The 23,143-nt window shown below is 42.2% G+C and overlaps 1 protein-coding gene across 1 annotated transcript in view; it reads left to right on the top strand.

Moving 5' to 3' along the window:
* Positions 1–23,143, top strand: part of USP45 (ubiquitin specific peptidase 45) — a 317,389-nt gene that overhangs the window by 16,374 nt on the left and 277,872 nt on the right. The window contains exons 3-4 of the mRNA XM_073626986.1: positions 7,918–8,087; positions 12,317–12,420. Of these exons, the coding sequence (XP_073483087.1) occupies positions 7,918–8,087; positions 12,317–12,420 (274 nt within the window). The remainder of the gene's footprint in view (positions 1–7,917; positions 8,088–12,316; positions 12,421–23,143) is intronic.

The raw sequence follows: 23,143 nt of genomic DNA, 5'->3' as shown, positions 1-23,143 counted from the left end.
TTTTAAATACAAGTAGCGTCATGTCACAACTGGGTATAAAAGAGAAGAGAGGCGCCTCTAAGTGTAGCAATATGGTTACATTTAATGAAGGTACAACATTTAGAAACATAGTGCTACACTTAGAGGCACCTCTCTTCTCTTTTATACTCTGTAGCTCCTGCTGGATTTTGCTTCTAATCCCCTTGTGGAGGCTTCCATTTGTGGATGGAAGCCTTTTATGGTTACACAACCTGGTCACATTGCTATAATCTTTTTATATGGACTATAAACTGAAGGACCTATGAATAAATGGTTGTGGAATGAATCATTTGAGTTTCCATTATTTCTTATGGGGAAATTCGCTTTGATATACAAGTGCAATTATAATATATATATATATATATATATATATATATATATATATATATATATATATATTATATAAAGTGTATGTATGTATATATATATATATATATATAATGTATATGTATTGCCGTATATACTCGAGTATAAGTCAAATTTTTCAGCCCTTTTTTTTTTTTTGGGCTGAAAGTGCCCCCCTCGACTTATACTCTAATCACCGCCGTCTGTCTGCGTGATCAGCGTGTCATGCAGGCAGACGGCGGCCGGCGTGTGATAATACCATTCAGAGGATATTCCAGCTTTCAAAAGCCACACCTCCTGCTCGTCTGTGATAGGCTGAACACTCCATTTCCCAGCTGTCAGTGTACAGCCTATCACGGACATTCTCTCATCCTTGTCCGTGGTATGAGGATGAGAGAATGTTCGTGATAGGCTGACCGCTGACTGCTGAGTGTTCTGCCTATCACAGACGAGGAGGCGGCGCAGCTTTTGAAAAGTGGAATGGCCGCCTAAGTGTATTATCACACGCTCATCGGAGGATGGAGATCGCCACAGGGAGGATGGAGATCGCCACAGGGAGGATGGAGATCGCCACAGGGAGGATGGAGATCGCCACAGGGAGGATGGAGATCGCCACAGGGAGGATGGAGATCGCCACAGGGAGGATGGAGATCGCCACAGGGAGGTTGCACAGGACACAGGTAGGCTGCACAGGGACACATGCACAGGACACAGGGACACATACACATGTACAGGACACAGGGACACATACACATGTACAGGACACAGGGACACATACACATGTACAGGACACATACACATGTACAGGACACAGGGACACATACACATGTACAGGACACAGGGACATATACACATGCACAGGTACAGGACACAGGACGCATGCACTGGATGCAGGTAGGCTGCACAGGACACAGGGAGGCATGCAGCTGCAGATGGGCATTGTTGACCCTCTTTTTCCACTTACAGTAGCTGCTGCATTTCTCACCCTCGTCTTATACTCGGGTCAATACGTTTTTCCCAGTTTTTTGTGGTAAATTAGGGGCCTCGACTTATACTCAGATTTGACTTATACTCGAGTATATACGGTAAGTAATACATTACTTTTTGCACCATCTATTTCTAGTTCATATTAAAGGGTTACTAAACTTTTGTTTTTGTTTTGTTTTTCTAAATAACAAACATATCATACTTGCCTCCACTGTGCAGTTCGTTTTGCACAGAGTGGCCCCGATCCTCATTTCTGGGGTCCCCCAACGGCGCTCGCGGTTCCTCCCCGCATCGGGAAACCACCTAGGAGAAGCGCTCTCCCTGGGGGTTACCTTGCCGGCGCGCTCTCTAGTCCAGCATTTGCATCCATAGACCAAAGACACAGAATGTCGGACTCGGACTCGTCCCCACCCCCCAGCGCTCACGTCATTAGATTTGATTGACAGCAGATGGAGCCAATGGCTGCGCTGCTATCAATCTATCCAATCAAGAGCCGAGACAACAGGCAGAGAGGTAGAGCGCGTCTCTGCCGTGGGAACAAACAGGATTAGGTGAGTAAAACTGGGGGGCTGGTCAGTGTCAGAACATTTTTTACCTTAATGCATAGAATGTATTAAGGTAAAAAAACACGAGGGTTTACAACCCCTTTAATGTTATACAGTATAGAGCTGAGAACTCTTAGGACTCATGCACATGAGCATCTTGCGGTCTGTATGCTTTACACATGTAACATTTGTGTTATTGTTTGCACCCATTGACCCTTTTGGCCACTGCAGCTGCTGAAGGCTGATATGCAGATATCCCCAATGTTTAGTAAGCGGCGCTGCTGCTGATTGCACACCATTGATGTTTATGTTCTCCATTGAATGAGGTGGAGCATGCGCAAAATGACTTCCGCCAATTCTAAATGACTGAAGGCTAAGCAAATTATGTGCATGCATCACAACTGCATGAACAACTCATTCAGTGAAAGGTTTAAACAGTAATGGCATATAAATCAGGATTAGGTGAGTAAAACTGGGGGGCTGGTCAGTGTCAGAACATTTTTTACCTTAATGCATAGAATGTATTAAGGTAAAAAAACACGAGGGTTTACAACCCCTTTAATGTTATACAGTATAGAGCTGAGAACTCTTAGGACTCATGCACATGAGCATCTTGCGGTCTGTATGCTTTACACATGTAACATTTGTGTTATTGTTTGCACCCATTGACCCTTTTGGCCACTGCAGCTGCTGAAGGCTGATATGCAGATATCCCCAATGTTTAGTAAGCGGCGCTGCTGCTGATTGCACACCATTGATGTTTATGTTCTCCATTGAATGAGGTGGAGCATGCGCAAAATGACTTCCGCCAATTCTAAATGACTGAAGGCTAAGCAAATTATGTGCATGCATCACAACTGCATGAACAACTCATTCAGTGAAAGGTTTAAACAGTAATGGCATATAAATCAGTGGTGTTGGCGCTGCTGGCTACACAATGTTGATATTTACTTAGCAGTGGCAATGGCCAAAAGGGTCCTGCTGTACGGATGATAAAGTTAGCACAAAGCCTTACATTTATACAGTATAAAATACAGACCATACCAGGACTGTAAATGCAGATCTTTCCAATTTTGGTTTACATAGTTAAACACTACATAGGGAGCTGTACTGCAGAACAGTATACATGGGCCCATAGCATACAATACTGCTGTGGGCATATCTATATAAATTACTGATCTGTACACAACATGACCTTTAGTTTTGTTCTCTGATGAATGATGAGTGCTACTTGGTGCTTACTTAGAAGTGTACAGGCCTATTTTTTTCCGTAATGTGTTAAAATGAGCAAAGACTGTTATGTCTGTGCACTTTGATGTAACAGTTTCTGAGGGCACAAGATTCTGCCATGGTAGGTTTGCAAACATGGCATAGATCCATTGTTGGTCTCGAAATCTAATGGTGGCCATACACATGGCAGTTTTATTGTAATTTCAAATCCTTTTAATCAGGTTTCACTTGTAAATGCAACCTTCCTGTTTTCTTCATTGGGTGTTGAATGTAGAGGGACAGATAAGTGCATGCATACAGGTGCATCTCCAAAAATTAGAATATGGTCAAAAAGGTAATTTATTTCAGTAATTCAATTCAAAACGTGAAACTCATATTTTATATAGATGCGTTACACACACACAGTGATATATTTCAAGCATTTCTTTTTTTAAATTTTGATGATTATGGCTTACAGCTAGTGAAAAACCCAAAATTCTGTATCTCAGAAAATTAGAATATTACATTAGACCACTTAAAAATAATAGTTTTTTTAATACAGAAATGTTGGCTTACTGAAAAGTATGTCCATGCACAGTATAGCATGCACTCAATTCTTGGTCAGAGCTCCTACCAAGTTTTAAGTGCATAGTATACTGTTCATGGACATGCTTTTTAACCGCTTGCCAACCGCCGCAGAATGGCATGGACAGGCAAATGGGCATAAAGGTACGTCCCTTTAAATTTACCGCTGTGTGGTCATGAACGCGCACGACCCTGCCGTGAGCTCTGTGAGTGTGATCGCGGGTCCCGCTGACTCCCGCAATCGTCTCACGGAGAGGAAGAACTTGGTTGTTTACATTAGCATTTCCCTGTTCTGCCTTGTGACACTGACACTAATCGCAGCTCCCTGTGATCGAGAGCGGTGATCAGTGTCGTGTCACACGTAGCCTATCCCAGTTAGAATCCCTCCCTAGGCCACACTTAACCCCTGCAGCGCCCCCTCCTGGTTAACCCCTTCACTGCCAGTCACATTTACATGGAAATCAATGCATTTTCAATCGCACTGATCGCTGTATAATTGTGAATGGTCCCAAAATAGCACCAAAAGTGTCCGATCTGTCCACCATAATGTCGCAATCACGATAAAAATCACTGATCGCCGCCATTACTAGTGAAAAAAAAAATTATTAATAAAAATACCATAAAGCTATCCCCTATTTTGTAGACGCCATAACTTTTGCGCAAGCCAATCAATAAACGCTTATTGCGATTTTTTTTTTTTTTTTTTCTTCCAAAAAATATGTAGAAGAATACGTATTGGCCTAAACTGAGGGGAAAAAAATGTTTTTTTATACATTTTTTGGGGGGAATTTATTATAGCAAAAAGTAAAAAATATTGCTTTTTTAAAAAAATTTTGCTCTTTTTTTTGGTTATAGCGCAAAAAAAATAAAATCCGCAGAGGTGATCAAATACCACCAAAAGAAAGCTCTATTTGTGGGGAAAAAAAGGACGTCAATTTTGTTTGTGAGCTTTGTTGCACGACCGCGCAATTGTCAGCTAAAGTGACGCAGTGCCAAATCGCAAAAAGTGCTCTGGTTTTTGGCCAGCCAAATGGTCTGGGGCTTAAGTGGTTAATCCAACATTTCTATATTTAAAATAAATTTTTTATTCATCTTATGTAATATTCTAGTTTTCAGAGGTACTGAATTTTGGGTTTTTACTAGCTGTAATCCTCAAAATAAAAAAATGCTTGAAATGTATCACTCTGTGTGTATCTATATAAAATATGAGTTTCACTTTTTGAATTGAATTACTAAAATTAACTTTTTGATGATCTAATTTTTTGAGATGTACCTGTGTATGTGTGTATGTGTGTATGTGTGTGTGTGTGTGTGTATGTGTGTAATATATACAAAAACCTGAAGTGCCTCCCTGCTACTATCTATACATAAGTTAATTTCTCAGGTTGCCACTTTTAGAACATTTACAAAAAAAAAAAAAAAAGCATTTTACCAATATTTGATGACGTTGTTGCACAGTGCATCCATGCCCGCTCTGCTTAGATCGGTGTTTCTCAACTAGGGTGTCGTGTTAGCTCTGTTGGGCAGAGAGCTGTGCCTGCACCTCCCCCTGTTCTCTGCTCCTCACTGTACTCTTGCCGGCAAAACAGAAAGCTGAGGTGGCCGCCCGACCACGTCCTACCAACTGATGCCATTGGTCGCTAAGTACTTGCCGGCAAGAGTACAGAGAGGACCTGGAGGTTGGGTGGGGGGGTTGGATGAGGTGCCGGCACAGCTCTCTGTTTCTTCTGTACACAGGAGCTAACAGGATTTGGGGCTGGGAGGGGGGGTTGTCCTAGGATAGGGTATTCGGGATGGTTTGTGCTAGGAGGGGGGATTTGGGGAGGAAAGGATTTTTACAACCTATAGACCAATGAATTCACAGAGAACAGTTTAGGTCTTGTTCACACCAGGTGCAGTGCGTTAACAGATGTGAAATACGTGTTTTCCCATACCGCACAAAAATGCACTGCCTTTTGCAAATGCGTGTGAGATCCATTAATTCCTAATGACACCCACACACATCTAGCAAATGAGCATAACTTAGAGCTGCACGATTAATCGTTAAGAATTAAAATCGCTATTCTTTTCCCTTCCCGATCTTCAAAACAGCATCTTTCTAACAAGTGCAGAGAGTTCTCACAGCTGGAAAAAAATAAAAAAACAAAACCAGGCAGCCTGCCAAGTTTTATCACAACATTGCAAATAAGTATAAACAAAGTAACATTTCTTCTTAGATCTAAGGCCCCTTTCACACTGCGGTGGGGGCGGCGGCGGCGGTAAAGCGCCGCTTAAAATGCCGTGTATGCAGCAGAGGAGGAGTAAGAAGAGATTCCAGCTGTTATTGTCCCCAATGTCCCTCCCAACCTGGCCTGTGCATCGGAGATTGCTTCAAAAATTATCATACATCCATCCAATATTAGTTCCCTGTATTATTACCAGACTGCCATTTCCCCATTTGCCTGCTACCATGTTAATTAACTGACCCTGGCCTGTTTACCGACGATGTCTTTGCTTGCCAATTTAAACCACGTTTACCAACCACGTGCATCAACCTCAGCCTGTTTACCGACGATGCCTCTGCCTGCCGATTTAAACAATGTTTCTGACTTCCACGTGTACCGACCTTGGCCTGTTAATCGACCATGTTTTTGCCTGCCACTTGGACTGATCTTTTGGCCATCTACTTTAGTACACAGGGGTCTCACATATGTGAAGGCATTCAGAATAGCGTTCTGAGTAGAGAAAACCAGTTTTTCGTTTTCTGTGCTCCCAGAACAGGGTCTGGTTGCCCGGAGGCTTCAAAGCTATTTGGGTGGGAGAAGCCTCTACCCCTGTCCCCCTGGCCCTAAGCTTGATGGTCCTTCCTGCTGCCTGGACCAATACTTTGGCTGTGCTGACCATATTGCTGCCTGTAAAGACCCATGACATTATGGACCATGTTTCTTCCTGCTGTTTGGACCAATACTTTGGCTGTGTTGACCAAAAAATGAACCGTTCAAAAGACTCATTATGCCTCACAGATTATACGTTGGAGTGTGTGCTTTCCAAAATGGGGTCATTTTGTGGACAATTCAATTGTCCTGGTGCTCCAGCGCCTTCAAAAGTGTAATAGGTGGTTGAGAAAGGATATGTGCAATTTATGCTTGTAGAACGCCTGAAAGTGCTACTTCAGTGTTGGTCCTCTGTATGTGGCCAGGCTGTGTAAAAGTCTCACACATGTGGTAAATACATTGGACTGTCTACTTTCCAAAAAGGGGTCATTTGTACTTTCCTGGCTTGTTAGTGTCTCAAGAAATGAGATAGGCCTTCAGGTGAGATAGTACATCAGGTGTGATCAATTTTCAGTGATTGGCACCATAGTTTGTAGACTCTATAACTTTCACAAAGACCAAATAATATACATTATTTTGGGTTATTTTTACCAAAGATATGTAGCAGTATAAATTTTGGCACAAATTTATGAAGAAAAATGACTTGTTTGCAAAATTTTACAATAGAAACTAAAAAAAAGTACGTTTTTTCTCAAAATTTTCGATGTTTTTTTGCTTATAACGCAAAAAATGAAAAACCCAGTGGTGATTAAATACCACCAAAAGAAAGCTCTATTTGTGAGAAGAAAATGATAAACATTTTGTTTGGATACAGTGTAGCATGACTGGGTAATTATCATTCAAAGTGTGAGAGCGCTGAAAGCTGAAAATTGGTCTGGGTGGGAAGGTGCATAAGTGCCTGGTATTGAAGTGGTTAAAAGAGATGTATGAACTGTGCTTGGCAACTCTCCAGTTTTATCCCCATGTTTCAAATTTGCTACATGAATATCTCATGTGACTTAAAAATGTTCCCTGTATGGACTTTTTCTTAGTTGAGAGCAATAGAAGCACACAAAGAAACAGCATAATGAGCTTCAACCTTAACCTGATGGCGAAGCCAGGGAAGAAGAATTGGGCCCCTTTTACAAGGGTGCCTCTGCTAAGAGGAATCCGCTTGCTCAGCGGGTTATCCTCTCTGCAGGACCTCATTGGACAGCCTGTCTGAAAGGGGCCTAATAGAAGTTTGGATTAGGACTGGGGCCCTGGAACATTCTTATAGCTCAGGAATTTCTAAAGAACCCTCTTTTATTAGTAAAATACATGTCCACAAGATGAGGCCTTCACCAGAGCTGCAAAATGCAAGTAATATATAAAAGCATACATTGCATAGGTAAATAGTGCAAGCTTTGTAAGAACTATACCATTTTATTTGACAGGTCTTACTTGCCATCATGTTGGCCAAGCAGTGGATGTAAATCAGGTCAAAAAAGCAGTATCACAAAATGTGTGGTCGTCATGCACAGACTGTGTTAAAGAAAGGAGGATGAAGGATGGAGAGCCTGTAGCCCCTGCTGAAGTTTGGCTGTGCCTTAAATGTGGCCACCAGGTAAGAATGTCAGCATTATCTACAACAGGGACTGTAGATGTGATTCTTTATTCACAGTATTTACATATTAAAGTGATTGTAAATCTCAGACCTGAAATATGCACAAAGCATATCTTTCTATAGTGTGTACTTATCTCAATAGCACTAAGGGGTAGTTTACACTTGCTTCAAAACATGGCTTTGGACACACATTGGTAAATCTCTCTGAACGCCTAGCTTACAGCCCTGTTTACATCTTTCTTTTGCTTGGTGCTTCGAAGAGGCTTTGGTGGGGCTTTGGTGGGGCTTTGGTGAGGCTTCAAGCGAGGTTTGCCATAGACTTTTATGGAGGCTTTGAAGACGCTTTGAAGCACCACTAAAGCTACAGGGTGTTTAATTTTTCAAGCAAACCTGAAGCAAAGGAAAAGCAAGCTGTAAACAGGACTGTAAGCTAATCATTTTATTTAGTGACAGGGGCTTCTTCAGTTTCCAAAATTTTGCTTAAAATCTACAAGGAAGCAAAAAGGGTTTGGGGACTTTAAATGAGGTGCATGATAACATTCCCCCTTCATCCCTAAATCAGAACTAAGAAAGGGGTTTTTGGGACTTTGCGTGAGGCCCAAGACACGTGTTAGGAGAAATTGTAAAAAAATGTAATTTGCATATAAACAAAGCATACCTCATAAACATGTGATACATGGTTGAACATGAGTATTTTTATCTATATACAAGACGATGTCATACAAAAAAGAGGAAGTAACTAGTATAAAAAGCCAATGCTTATTGATTAATGGATACAAATGGGTTATAGGATGCAAATGAATCACAGTTGAGGTCAAGCTATGTGTTGGGAACTTGATGATATTGATAGGCTCGAGACGTTTCATGGCCAGTTGCCACTCGCCAGGAGCAAATGCTCCTGATAGACTTGCCTCACAGATCCTGACTTGCAACACTGCTTATATTTAGAACAATTTATACATATGCTATGCATTTTCTTCTGATGAGTGGGACTGGGTTGAGCACAGTGGATCTCTTTTTCCTGTGTGCACAATTCTGGCTAAAATGAGAATCGCAACTTTTTTTTTGCTTAGCATAAAGATCACGATTCTCACAGCGTAACATCTTTTACATTATACAAAAAAAAATGGACTTACTTGATAGTTTTAGTTTTTTTTTTTTTTTTTTAATTAATTGAAGTGTATTTTTTCCTAAAATTGCGTTTGAAAGACTGCTGCGCAAATACAGTGTGACATAAAATATTGAAACAATCGCCATTTTATTTCCTAGGGTCTCTGCTAAAACAATACATAAAATTGATCACTGCGCTAATGTCTATTCAGCAGCTAGCATAAAATATAGGTAACAATATTAAAAAATGTATAAACATATGCAGCGCTAGAAATACAAACATGAACTATGTAAATAAAAGTCCACTGTCATTGAGCGTAAAGAGTCCATGTTCCAAAAATTGGCATCACCCACAGTGTAAATATGACAAGCTGAGGTGAATTATGAAATCCTCCACTGCCACACCAGCACACCGGGCTTCTTACCGCAGAAAATGAACCACTAGGTTATAAGTGGTCAGATAAGCATGATATAGCCACTATAGCATGACTCCACTCTGGTACCAGACAGCTAAATCTCATAGGGTCACAACATGGAGTGAATCCACAGGTTCATATGTAGGATAAAAAGAGAAGTAGCTCCTTATATTGTAGTATGTTAAATCAAGATGATTTTATTAAGTAAAAAGCGCACAGGGTACTCACATTTAGAGAATTAAAATTAGCATGTCAGGAACACAAAAATCCTTGGTTAACATTTATTTCCAACCAATAAGATGGTCGTGGTCAGCATGTATAGTGTCTTGACATCAGATCTCTGGGCTCCACCCTACGTGGCGTTTCGTCCAATTAGGAACGCTGTCAGGGGCGTGGTTAGGAGATTGTCACTTCTTCTTTATATAGGCAGGAGGGCGAAATAGAAACGCCCCCCCCGACATGAGAGCATGGCACAGTAGTGCCCCCCCCCGACATGAGAGCATGGCACAGTAGTGCCCCCCCCGACATGAGAGCATGGCACAGTAGTGCCCCCCCCGACATGAGAGCATGGCACAGTAGTGCCCCCCCCGACATGAGAGCATGGCACAGTAGTGCCCCCCCCGACGAGAGCATGGCACAGTAGTGCCCCCCCAACATGAGAGCATGGCACAGTAGTGCCCCCCCCAACATGAGAGCATGGCACAGTAGTGCCCCCCCTGACATGAGAGCATGGCACAGTAGTGCCCCCCCTGACATGAGAGCATGGCACAGTAGTGCCCCCCCTGACATGAGAGCATGGCACAGTAGTGCCCCCCCTGACATGAGAGCATGGCACAGTAGTGCCCCCCCTGACATGAGAGCATGGCACAGTAGTGCCCCCCCTGACATGAGAGCATGGCACAGTAGTGCCCCCCCCCTGGCATGAGAGCATGGCACAGTAGTGCCCCCCCCTGACATGAGAGCAAGGCACAGTAGTGCCCCCTGGCAGGGCATGGCACAGTGCCGCTCTGACATGAGAGCATGGGTAGGAAGCATGCTGGCAGAGCATTGTAAATGAAGTGAAATCTATCCTCTAGATTCCGCCATGCTCCCCACTAGGTGCTTACCTCCTATACTATGACAGCAGAAGAGGCACTGGAGGTCAGGAGTCTAGGAGTATACATACCAATCAAAATTGTCTCGCTGGCAGCACTGTCACTGCCAGCGAGTGTCCATTAGCAAACCCAGCAGTTTCACCAGCAAAAGACCTGGCTGGCGCAGGGGGGATTAGGGTGTGTGCAGGCACAAGATTAATTGATTGCCCCTGCCTATCAAGTGGGACAGGAGGTAGACAATTTAAAAGTCCATGTAATTTTTTTTTCCCTGCAACTTTTCCTGTTGCTTGTAGTGGAGAAACAGTAAGGTATCTGTGGTGTTTTAATGTATTACGTGTATAGTACTGCACTGGTGACCTGTTTGGGTGTCCCCAAGTGGATTGTTGAGGATGTGCTTTTAAATGGGGCTTAACAAAGACCTTGATGCTTTAGAAGGTACCATACTTGATTTAATAGTGCTTTGGTCTAGTGGAGCAGAAAGCAATAGGTGTTTTTTGGCTACTATGGGGGCCTGTGAACAGCCATAGATTTAGGACACTTCTACATTTCCAATAATGTACAAGGTGGATTCTGTTGTGGTTGCTCCTTTTGTCAGTAATTGTTGGGTTGCTAAAGTTCTCCTCTTTACAGTTGGGCATTGGAGGTCTTGAGGACTATGAGGATATACCGGTCATCTTTTTAATTTTAGTTTTTCAGTCTTTTTGGAATCTTCAGTCACAGCAGGTTAGGTGAGACAGTTCTGAAGGCTTGTAAGACGTGCGGTGAAAAAACCCCTGTAAAGGGTGACTTTTTTCACATGTGTAGGCTTTGTAAGGCTGATTATCATTCTCTTATTTTCACTATGGTGTGGGCACCAAGGCTGCTTTATTATACCCTCATCATCCCACTGTGGTGGAGCCTTTGAGGGGTGGAATGCAGGATGATCTCATCATCCCACTTGGATTTAGGATTTGTAGAACTCATTATCCCCTAAGGTATGAGCTCTATCACCTTCTTATTCATCCAGAGTTTGAGCACTGTAGGCTGCATATTATGACCTTATCATTCCACTTGGGTGTGAGATTTGTATGATGGCCTGCAGTGATGTTATGATACCACTATTCCTTAAAGTAAGTTTATTGCCTACTACTATAATAAAACCAGTGTGCTGTAGTGAGCAGAGGCAATGGCTCCAAGGCTGTACGCATAGGCTTCGCTCTGCTTGATTTTAAAATAAGCTATGTTGTAGTTCCAATGAGCACACATTTTGTGTCCTTGTAACATTTACATAAAAGGAATTTTCTTTTACAGTTTTTCCATAATTTATATTTAAATAAGGAAGTGGCAATTAAGTTTCCTACCCGGCCACTGTACATACTTTTGCAAGGCACTGTATGTGTGTGTGTGTGTGTGTGTGTGTGAATGAATGAATACATCTATCTATCTATGAGAGAGACTGACAGAGACTGACTATGTCTCTCTAGCTAACTAGATGTCCTGGTTACAAGGTAACAAAAAAATCTCAAAAGTTATTATGGGAAATCATACATTTTGTTCCTGAAATCTTTTTGTGCAATCTATAAATCTGCCAGAAAAGTAACACTGTATGTTGATTCTTGTATGCATTTAGGGCTGTAGTTCCAACTCAGAATGCCAGCACTCCTTGAAACATTTTCAAATGTCACATAGTGAGCAACACTGCATTGCAATCAACCTAAGTACATGGATCATTTGGTAAGTACTGATTTAATTTCACCAATATTACCATGAATGTTTCTTATATATCTAAAACGGAAGATCCTTTGCATATGTGAAGTAATTACCGTATTTATCGGCATATAACTCGCACCTTAACTTTAAATGGCAAGTTTCAGGAAAAAAACTTTAAGTTTTAAATAAAGAACTTTGAAGCAAAATAAGCGTCAGTGCCCATCAATGCAGCCTGATCAGTGCTCATCATTGCAGCCTGTTTAGTGCCCATCTGCAGCCTCTAACATGCCCATCATTGGAGCCTGCTTAGTGTTAATCTACAGCCTTGCCAGTGCTGGATTACACAGATCTGCGATCTCCTGTGTATTCGGCGCTCAGTGACTCAGTCCAGCCCGGCTCATATGATGGACAGAACAGTGGTCCAGTGCCGGGCCAGGGGGCCGGACTGTGTGTGACTGAGCCCGCATACACAGGAGATCGCGGCTGTTTTATCCAGCGATGCTCGTACCCTCCTTCCACTCTGAGGCAGCAGGAATCGGTGTATAACACGCACACACGATTTCCACCTGATTTTCAGGAGGAAAAAGTGTGTTATACGCCGATAAATATGGTAATTGTTTTTAAGGAAAGGAAATGAATTGTACTACTACAACTAATGGCCCCACCTAATACAAATATAAAAATATTATGGAGAAAAAACTTTTAACCACTTCTCGCGCGGCCTATAACAGATTGACGGCCGGGAAGTGGTTCTGTTATCCTGACTGGGCGTCATATGACGTCAAGCAGAATAACATGCCGGCGCGTGCCCGTGGGGGTGCGCAGCGATCGCGGCGTGTCACTCTGACACACCGCATCTCCGATCGTGATAAGAAGCCTCTGACAGAGGCTTCTTACCATGTGATCAGCTGTGACCAATCACAGCTGATCATCGCGTGAATCAGGAAGTGCCGGTAAACAGCATTCCTCAGTTCGCGCTGACAGGGAGAGCCGATCGACGGCTCTCCCTGTTAGAGGGGGGGTCTGTGCTGATAATCAAATCAGCACACTGAGTATCAGCACAGCCCCCATCAAATGTACCAATAAGCTGCCAATCGGTGCCCCATCACAACCCCCTGCCAGTGCTCAATAAAGTGCCAATCAGTGCCCACCATAGTGCCAATCAGTTTCCATCACAATGCCAATCAGTGCCCAGCATTAACACCTGTCAGTACCTGCCCAATCAGTGCTGCCCATCAGTGCCGCCTGTCAGTACCCATCAGTGCCACCTATCGGTGCACATCAGTGCTGCATATCAGTGCCTCCTCATCAGTGCCCATCAGTGGCACCTTATCAGTGCCCATCGGTGCCGCCTCATCAGTGCCGACTCATCAGTGCCCGTCAGTGAAGGAGAAAACAAAATTTTATAACAGAAACAAAGAAAAACTTTTTTTTTTTTTTTTCAAAAATGTCAGTCTTTTTTTAGATTGTTTAGCAAAAAATAAAAACTGCAGAGGTGATCGAACACCACCAAAAGAAAGCTCTATTTGTGGGAACAAAATTATAAAAATTTAGTTTATAAAAATTCAGTGTTGTATGACCGCGCAATTGTCATTCAAAGTGCGACAGCACTGAAAGCTCAAAATTGTCCTGGGCAGGAAGGGGCGAAAGTGCCTGGTATTGAAGTGGTTAAAGAAAATCTACCGAAAATCCAACACTGAAACCTTACCAAACTATAATTTTCATAAAGAAAAAAATGCTTTCCATAGTGTTATAAAAAAAAATATTTTTTTTTAAAACTCTAAAATGCACTTCAAATTAAATAAACCTTTCAAGAAATTTTCCAGCAAAGAAAAACCTACCCCTATATAAACCACCACCATTCAATTTAAAAATTCTGAACAATGTTGACACCCCACATGACACTCCTGAATGCCTCAGGGGGCTTTTAAATGTAAGAAATATATAGTACACCACTCCAGATGGCAATCCTGCTACTTACCTCCCCTGGATGTAAAAAGTGTGCTGGATCTGCATGCAATGATCATGTAATGAAGAAATTCCAGATATCCGCACTCCAATGCAGTCACCTTTATTGTTATAAAAGACAGTCCATACAGCACAAGAAGCATAAGGGACAGCTGTAGCTAACACATTTCACACCCTCGCTGGTGCTTAGTCATAGCTTTTAAATGTATGCAGGACTCATCAAATGCTGCCTCTTAGCTCTGCCCACCGATCGCTTATTGTGGTGTGAGAACATGTGGAAGATTATATGGCCCCATTATAGAAGAAAAAAAGGTACGCTTTCTGGAAACTATGCAGTCTATCGTTCATTGTTTTATTAGTATTATAGTTATTTTAATACTATTAATTACTTCACATGTGCATTAACATGTTCTGATGGATTTACATACACTTTAAGAGTTGATTTGGATAAATGTTGCAATACATTACATAACTGACTGTGTTTATTATAGGAGAAAATACATCCTTCTCAGCAGTCATAACTGCGGTATATGTGTGTGCCTTGTATGTGTTGTTTTTTGGGGGAAAATTGCCAAGAATTTTTAAATTCCGTAGTGCTGGCTAAAATTATTTTTTTTCTATATTATGTTTCCAGAATGGTTTGAATTGATATAAAGTGGGACGTAAAGTGGAACTTAACTCTCTCAATCGACATTTTAAGTGGTAGTAAACCCACAAGCAAACATTTATTATATTACAACTTACCATTGTTTTAGATGTGATGGTTGCATTCATATTCTTTTTTAGACTTTATTTTGTTTTCATCTGCTGATCCTGCCAGTAAGTCTGTTGTTTTTCAATAGAAAAAGCTCTATCGGATTACAGAGAAGAGGCAAACAATTTAACGCCGGCAGGGATGCTTACAATGACCAGCTTTTATTAATCATGTAAAACTTTTATCACAAAATGAAAAAACACTGCTCTACCTGCTTATAAAGTATGAGCTGGAGTTTGACATCAATTTGTTAGTGTTTCTAAATCTGATAGTACATCTAACACCCCCCCCCTCCCCCAGACTGATAATGCTGCTGTCCAAAGGTGCCCCCTGTGCTCATTCATCCAGAGTGTAGGCATTGTATCACAGGAGGTGTGTTACTGGTCAGATCATCAGGTGGAAACAGTAAATGGAGGAGAGGAAAACTGATGCAGCCACCACTTTTTTAATCCTTATGCTGCTAGCATTAGTATATAGATAAGAAAGTATATTGGGTTTACTTGTTTTAGACTTTTTTTATGCATGTTTGTTTGTCTCTTATGCAGACAAACCCAAAGCAACTTTTCTAAGATGAGGTGAATTTAACTGAGGTCAAGAAAGTGACTGTTTAGTTGCTTGCATTTTTTATTGTGAATCTAATTTAGAAGTAGGTAAATTGTAATTTTTTTAAATTGTTTTTAAATCCTAGACCATTGATGGTCAACTTGAATAATATAGAAGGCCCCAAGAGAGGCCCCCGAACTGTTGAGAGGGCTGCACAATAGCAGCGTGCTTTTGTGTGTTGAGGTGCATGTATTGCCTCAAATTAGACAGTCCATCAAAAATAATGGGTTGTAATGCATCTCAACACCAAAAATTTCAGTCATGCTGCATGACTACACTAAAGGGAAAGTTGGAGTAAAGAAGCTCCAGTAATAGCAACCCCCTGCATTGTGGTAGTAGTTGGTAAAATACCCACTCAACAGTGTGTCTAAACATCCGTGTGGGTGGCTGCAACTTTTTCAATATGTACACATTAACCAGATATATATGATTTTTTTAAAATCCGTGCTTACCCAAATCTAAATATACCACAATTACAAACACAAATGTTGATAGATAAAGATATATACACACACACACACAGATATCTCTCTCTCTCTCTCTCTCTATATCTATCTATATATATATATATATAGATATAGATATAGATATATATATATATATATATATATATATATATATATATATATATATATATCTTTATTTACTGTATGTATGTGTGTATAATATATATATATATATATATATATATATATATATATATATATCTCACACACACTATGCTGTGAAAAAGTATTTGCCCCCTTTCTGATTTTTTTTTTTGCATATTTGTCCTACTTAAATGACTCAGATCATCAAACTAATTTTATTATTACACAAAGATAACCCGAGTAAATACAAAATGCAGTTTTTGAATTATGGTTTCATTTATTAAGGCGCAAAAGCTGTCCAAACCTGCCTGGATTTATGTGAAAAAGCAATTTCCCCCTAAACCCAATAACTGTTTGTGCCACCCTTGGTCGCAACAACTGCAATCAAGTGTTTGCGATAACTGGCAATGAGTTGAGCAATCACATTGCTGTGGAGCAATCTTGGTCCACTCTTCTTTGCAAAATTGTTTTAATTCAGCCACATTGGAGGGTTTTCCAGCATGAATGGCCTGTGTAAGGTCATGATACAGCATCTCAATTGAATTTAAGTCCGGGCTTTGACTAGGCCACTCCAAACCTACATTTTGCTTTGTTTGAACCATTTGGAGGTGGACTTGCTGTTGTGTTTCGGATCATTGTCCTACTGTATAACCTAAGTGCACTTGAGCTTAAGGTAAAGAACTAATGGCCGGACATTCTCCTTTAGGATTTTCTGGTAGAGCTCAGAATTCATGGTTCCATCAATTATGGTAAATCGCCCAGGTCCTGAAGCAGCAAAGCAGCCCCAGACCATCAAGCTACCACCACCATGTCTGACTGTTGGTATGATCTTGTTATGAAATGCTGTATTAGTTTTATGCCAGATGGTAACGGTCCACAGAATATTTGCCTAAAAGTCTTGGGGATAATCAAGATGATGTTTGGTAAATGTGAGATGAGCCTTTGTGTTCTTTTTGGTCAGCAGTGGCTTTGGCCTTGAACTGTCCCATGAATGCCATTTTTGCCCAGTCTCTTTCTTATTGTTGAATCATGAACACTGATCTTACCTGAGGCAAGTGAGGCCTGCAGTTTTTTTTAGATGTTCTGGGTTCTTTTATGACCTCCCGGATGAGTCGTCGTCATGCTCTTTGAGTAATTTTTGTAGGCCGGCCACTCCTGGGAAGGTTCACCACTGTTCCGAGTTATCTCCATTTGTGGATGATGGCTCTCCCCATGGTTCACTGGAGTTCCAAAGCCTTAGCAATGGCTTTGAAACCCTTCCTAGACCGATACATGTACATTACTTTGCTTCTAATCTGTTCTTGAATTTTTTAGATTGAGGCATGATGTGTGGCTTTTTGTGATCTGTTAGCGTGTTTCAGTTTGTCAGACAGATTCTATTTATGTGACTTCTTGATTCAACAGGTCTGGCAGTGGCAGTGGCAAGTGAAATTTAACTCGGTTTTCCAAAAAATTGTGGTTAATCACAGTTCATTCATTCAGCATGGGAGGCGGCAATTACTTTTTCACATAGGGCCAGGCAGATTTGAACAGCTTTTTTCCCCTAATAAATTAAATAATAATTTTAAAAACTGCATCTTGGATTTACTCGGGTTATCTTTGTGTAATAAAATTTGTTTGATGATCTGAAACATTTAAGTGTGAGAAATATGCAAAAAAAAAAAAAAAATCAGGAAGGGAGCAGATACTTTTTTTCCCACAGATATATATATATATATATATATATATATATATATATATATATATATATATATATATATATATATATATATATATATATATATATATATATATATATATATATAGATAGATATCTATATATATATCTAGATATATATATCTAGATATATATATATAAAAAAAATTGTACCAGTAAAACGGCACCTCTTGCAAAGTGCCATACTCTCCACCGGCAACACTCCACTCTGTATAAAATCAGTACCCTTGTGGGACCACACTTATACCAAGGTAGGTCTGTAATGCTTGTTTCACCTGGTCTCAGCCACTATGACACAGGTCCATAAGAGCTTACATGCAGAGAAGGATCTCATAGCACATACCATTTATTTAAAACCAACAGTAACCCGAAATCATCTGCCAATTAATGTATAGCCCGCCATCTCTCCAATGCAGGAGCCGGCGTGTATTCCAGTCCATGGAAGCAGCCTATAGACCAAATGCCTTCCCACCCATACTCATACATGTTTCATCACTTTCAGGACATTAGGAGGCGTGGCCAATGCCGCTTGTTCCGCCTTTTTTATATATATATATATATATATATATATATATATATATATAATTTATTCTAATATCAAACTCTATTGGTAAATATAACGGCCTTTTTGTTGCATTGTTGACATTGGCAGTAATAGAAACCCCCTGCATTGGTGTCAGTGGCCGCAATAATAATAACCTCTGGTCCCCAACAGGTGGCGGTCCCAGCCTAACACATGATGGACCTCACACAGAAACACCAAGGTCCTACACAGTCTATGTGCTCGAAATAGGCACACATGAAGTCATAAAAAAAAATTGAAGGACCTGCATGGAGCTATGCTTCCTCCTCAGCATGGTCTGAGCGGATCTGAACAGGAAGGAAAACCCTCCGCTCTTCTAATAAATTGAAGCATTTTCTTGTTGAGCTATTTAAAGTGAGGAGGGTGGACATAACATTTTAAGTGCATTAGACCCTGAGCTTTTTATTATCTGCTCCCACATCACAAGAAAAGAAGAATTAAGTGTTGTTGATATTAATATAAGCAAACAAGTCTTTTATTTCAAAGCAAAGCAAAAATAAGATTTTTAAAACCGCTTTCCTGTAAAATCCTTTTCTTGGGAGTACATCATGGGACACGGAGCCTTTGATAATTACTAAGTGGGTTAGATAGTCACCATCAGGTGATTGGACACTGGCAACCCTAATTACAAGGCGAGTTCCTCCCCTATATAACCCCTCCCATATGGAGAGTACCTCAGTTTTGTAGCAAAGCAATAAGTACCCCAACATATAATCCCGAAGAGGGGCGGGAGCTCTGTGTCCCGTGATGTACTCCCAAGAAAAGGATTTTACTGGTAAGCTGTTTTAAAAATCCTTTTTTCTTGTTCATACACCACGGGACACAGAGCCTTTAATAATTACTAAGTGGGATGTCCTAGAGCAATGCCCAAATTTGAGGGGAGGGAGACACAGATCAGAAACCCAGACCGCCATCGGACGTGAGGACCTATACTGCTGCCTGCAGCACACTGCGCCTGAAGGTGGCATACTCATGCACTCTTACATCAACCTGATAGAATCTAGTGAATGTATGGACCAAAGACCAAGTTACAGCCTTGCAGATCTGAGCCATGGAGGTCTGGTGATGCACTGCCCAAGAAGCACTAACTGCTCTAGTCGAGTGTGCTTTAACCTGAAAAGGAGGAATTTTCTTCTTCAAACCATAAGCCTGAATAATAACCTGTCAAATCCATCTAGAGATAGTGGACTTTGACGCTGCCTGGCCCATTTTGGGGCCTTCTGGCAGTATAAATAGACAATCAGTCTTTCATATCTGAGCCGTTGCCTGCACATAGATTTTAACTGCTCTTACAACATCTAAAGAGTGTAACAACTCCGAAGACTGCGGATCTGAAAAAAGGGATGGTAGAACCACATCTTGATTCAGATGGAATCCTGAAACCACTTTAGGCAAAAAGGTCGGGTGAGGACGCACACCACCCTGTCTTCGTAAATAATCAATTATGGCTCCTTACATGAAAGAGCTGCTAATTCCGATACCCTCCTAGCTGAAGATATGGCTACAAGAAAAAACAATTTCTTTGTCAAAAGAACCAAAGGAACATTTTTCTGTAAAAGACAAAACCAAATTTAAATCCCACAGGCACACGGGAGGCTTAACCGGCGGATTCAACCACAGTGCCCCTTGAACAAAGGCCCAGATCAGGGAATGAGAGGCAAGCGGTCTTTGAAAAAATACTGACAAGGCTGAGATCTGGCCCTTGATAGTGCTCAAGGCCAGCCTCATTTCTACGCCTAATTGAAGAAAGGCAAGAATCCTGCTAATGGCATACCCCTCTAGGATGCCACCCCCTGGATTCACACCAGGAAATATATGCCTTCCAGATTCTGTAATAGATGAGCCTGGAGGCCGGCTTCCTAGCATTAACCAGGGTGGATAGGACTGGACCCGAGAGCCCACGGCTCTTCAGGATGTGGATCTCAACAACCAAACGGTCAAATTCAGACTTCATAAAGCAGGATGGAATGTTGGGCACTGTGAGAGTAGATATGGGCGTAGTGGAAGAACCCAAGGTCTTCCCTCTGCCATCTTTACGATCTCTGCATACCAAGGTCGCCTTGGCCAAGCCGGGGCCACCAGAATTACCTGCTTCCCTTCCCTTTTGACCCTCTGAAGAAATTGCGGGAGAAGCGGAACTGGAGGGAACGCATAGATCAGAAAGTACTGATTCCACTGAATCGCTAAGGCATCTGACCCTTGTGCCAGCGGATTCCTTGTTCTTGACACAAAGTTTTCCAGTTTCTTGTTGAACCTGGAAGGCAACAGGTCTACATCCGGGGTACCCCATTTCCGACATATGGCCTGAAATATGTTTGGGTGTAGACCATTCTCCTGGACACAGCTGCTGGCGGCTCAGGAAATCTGCCTGCCAATTTTCTACCCCTGAAATGAAGACTGTAGACAGGCAGGGGATATGCCTTTCTGCCCAAGCAAAAATGTGATTCACCTCCTTCTGGGCATCCAGACTCCTGGTGCCTCCTTGGTGATTAACATAGGCCACCGCTGTAGCGTTGTCTGACTGTATCCGGACAGGACAGCCTTGCAACCTAAATTGCCCAAATTTCCAGAATGTTGATTTCGGCTTGGACCATCGTCCCTGTGAAGAGGCTTCTTCCAGAACTGCTCCCCAGCCTACAAGGCTGGCATCTGTAGTTAAGACCTTCCATGTAACTGGAACAAAGCATTTTCCTTTCTGTATATTCTCGGTTAGTAACCACCAATTGAGGCTCTGGCGTACCCATGGTGACAGGCACATTGGAAGATCCAAGGCTTGAACTCTCTTGTTCCAGGCGTAAGGAACAGCCTCGAATGAGGCTACTATTTTCCCTAATAACCTCATACAAAGTCAAGTGGAAGGATTTTTCCTTGTTTTGATTACTCGGACCAAATCCTTTATGGCTTTGGCTTTTGACTTAAAAACACTCTGCTTTGGACTGTATCCATGACCATGCCCAAAAATTCCAGCCTTTTTAGGGGCTGTAAGGAGGATTTTTCTAGACTGAAGACCCAGCCTAGGTACTCCTAAATACTTCACTGTGCTGAGCACATCGCAGTCTAAGCGTGCTATAGACTGTTCTACGAGTAGCAAATCGTCCAGATAAGCTGTTACTGCTATGCCTCGAGCCCTTAGCTTTGCCAGGGGCGGGGATAGAACCTTTTGTAAACACCCGAGGTGCGGTCGCAAGACCGAAAGGTAGGGCCACAAACTGGAAGTGGCGCTGCTCTACCGCAAACCTTAGAAACCTTTGGTGAGCGGGGAAAATTGGCACATGTAGATATGCATCTTTGATGTCTATCGATGCCAGAAATTCTCCTCCCTGAAGGGTGGAAACCACTGAGTGGATTGACTCCATGCGGAAAGAACGAATGTTTAGGAACTGATTAAGGTCTTTTAGATCTAGAATAGGTCTGACATCCCCGTGTGGTTTTGGAACCGTAAAGAGGTTTGAGTAGAACCCTGAGCCCTGCTCTTCTGGGGCTACTTCTATAACTACCCCTTGTGATAACAGGCGTTCTAAGGCAAGGGCCTCATTTTTTCTGGATCTTTGGAGACTCTTGACCTTAGAAAGCGGGATGGCGAAAGCTCCCGAAACTCCAGCTTGTAGCTCAGAGACACTGTGGAGGTTACCCATTTGTCCTGAATCTCTTCCCGCCAGGTGTCTGCAAACCGCAGCAGCCTTTCCCCCCACTCGGCTGAGCGGGGGCGCCTCTTCATAAGGAGGCTTTGGGGTTCTGCTTAACAGATCTTGGACCCCAAGACTTTTTCTGCCCTTGGACCTTTCCCCTAGTATTGGACTGGGGAGGCCGTCGCCACTGCATGGGGGTCGAGGCTCCAGGGGCTGGGGAAAGAGAACATCTAAATGAGAGACGTTTACTCTTCTTCTTAACCGGCAACAAAGTGGTCTTGCCCCCGGTAATCCTCTGGATATATAGTTGTCCAAATCATCCCCAAACGAGCATTCCCCATGAAACGGGAACCCAGTCAAAAATCTTTTGCATGAAGCCTCAGCTGCCCAATGCTTAAGCCAAAGGGACCTGCGCATGTGTACCAGCAGGAGAGTAAGGCGGGATGCTTGCTGAACAGAATCCATAATGGCATCAAGCGGAAAACATAAGGCCTTATGCCGCGTACACACGAGTGGACTTTCCGGCATACTTGGTCCGCCGGACAATTCGTCCGTGTGTAGGCTCTGGTGGACTTTTCCGGCTGACTTTTTCCCAGAAGTCCGCCGGACTTAGATTTGAAACATGTTTTAAATTTTTCCGTCGGACTCAGTTTCTGATGGAAAGTCCGCTCGTCTGTATGCTGCTCCAACGGACCAGATACGACGCAAGGGCAGGTATTGCATTTCGCGCTCGCTGCAATAGGAAAAACAAATTTTCCTATTGCGGCGAGCGCGGGGCATACCAGGCCCTTAGGTCTGGTATGGATTTTAAAGGGAAGCCCCTACTCCGAAAAAACGGCGTGGGGTCCCTCCTAAAATCCATACCAGACCCCGATCCGAGCACGCAGCCCGGCCGGTCAGGAA

The sequence above is a fragment of the Aquarana catesbeiana genome, linkage group LG04, assembly GCF_042186555.1.
Source record: "Aquarana catesbeiana isolate 2022-GZ linkage group LG04, ASM4218655v1, whole genome shotgun sequence".
NCBI lineage: Eukaryota > Metazoa > Chordata > Amphibia > Anura > Ranidae > Aquarana > Aquarana catesbeiana.
Note: the sequence above shows the minus strand (reverse complement) of the source record. Positions and strands in the feature narration are given on the sequence as shown.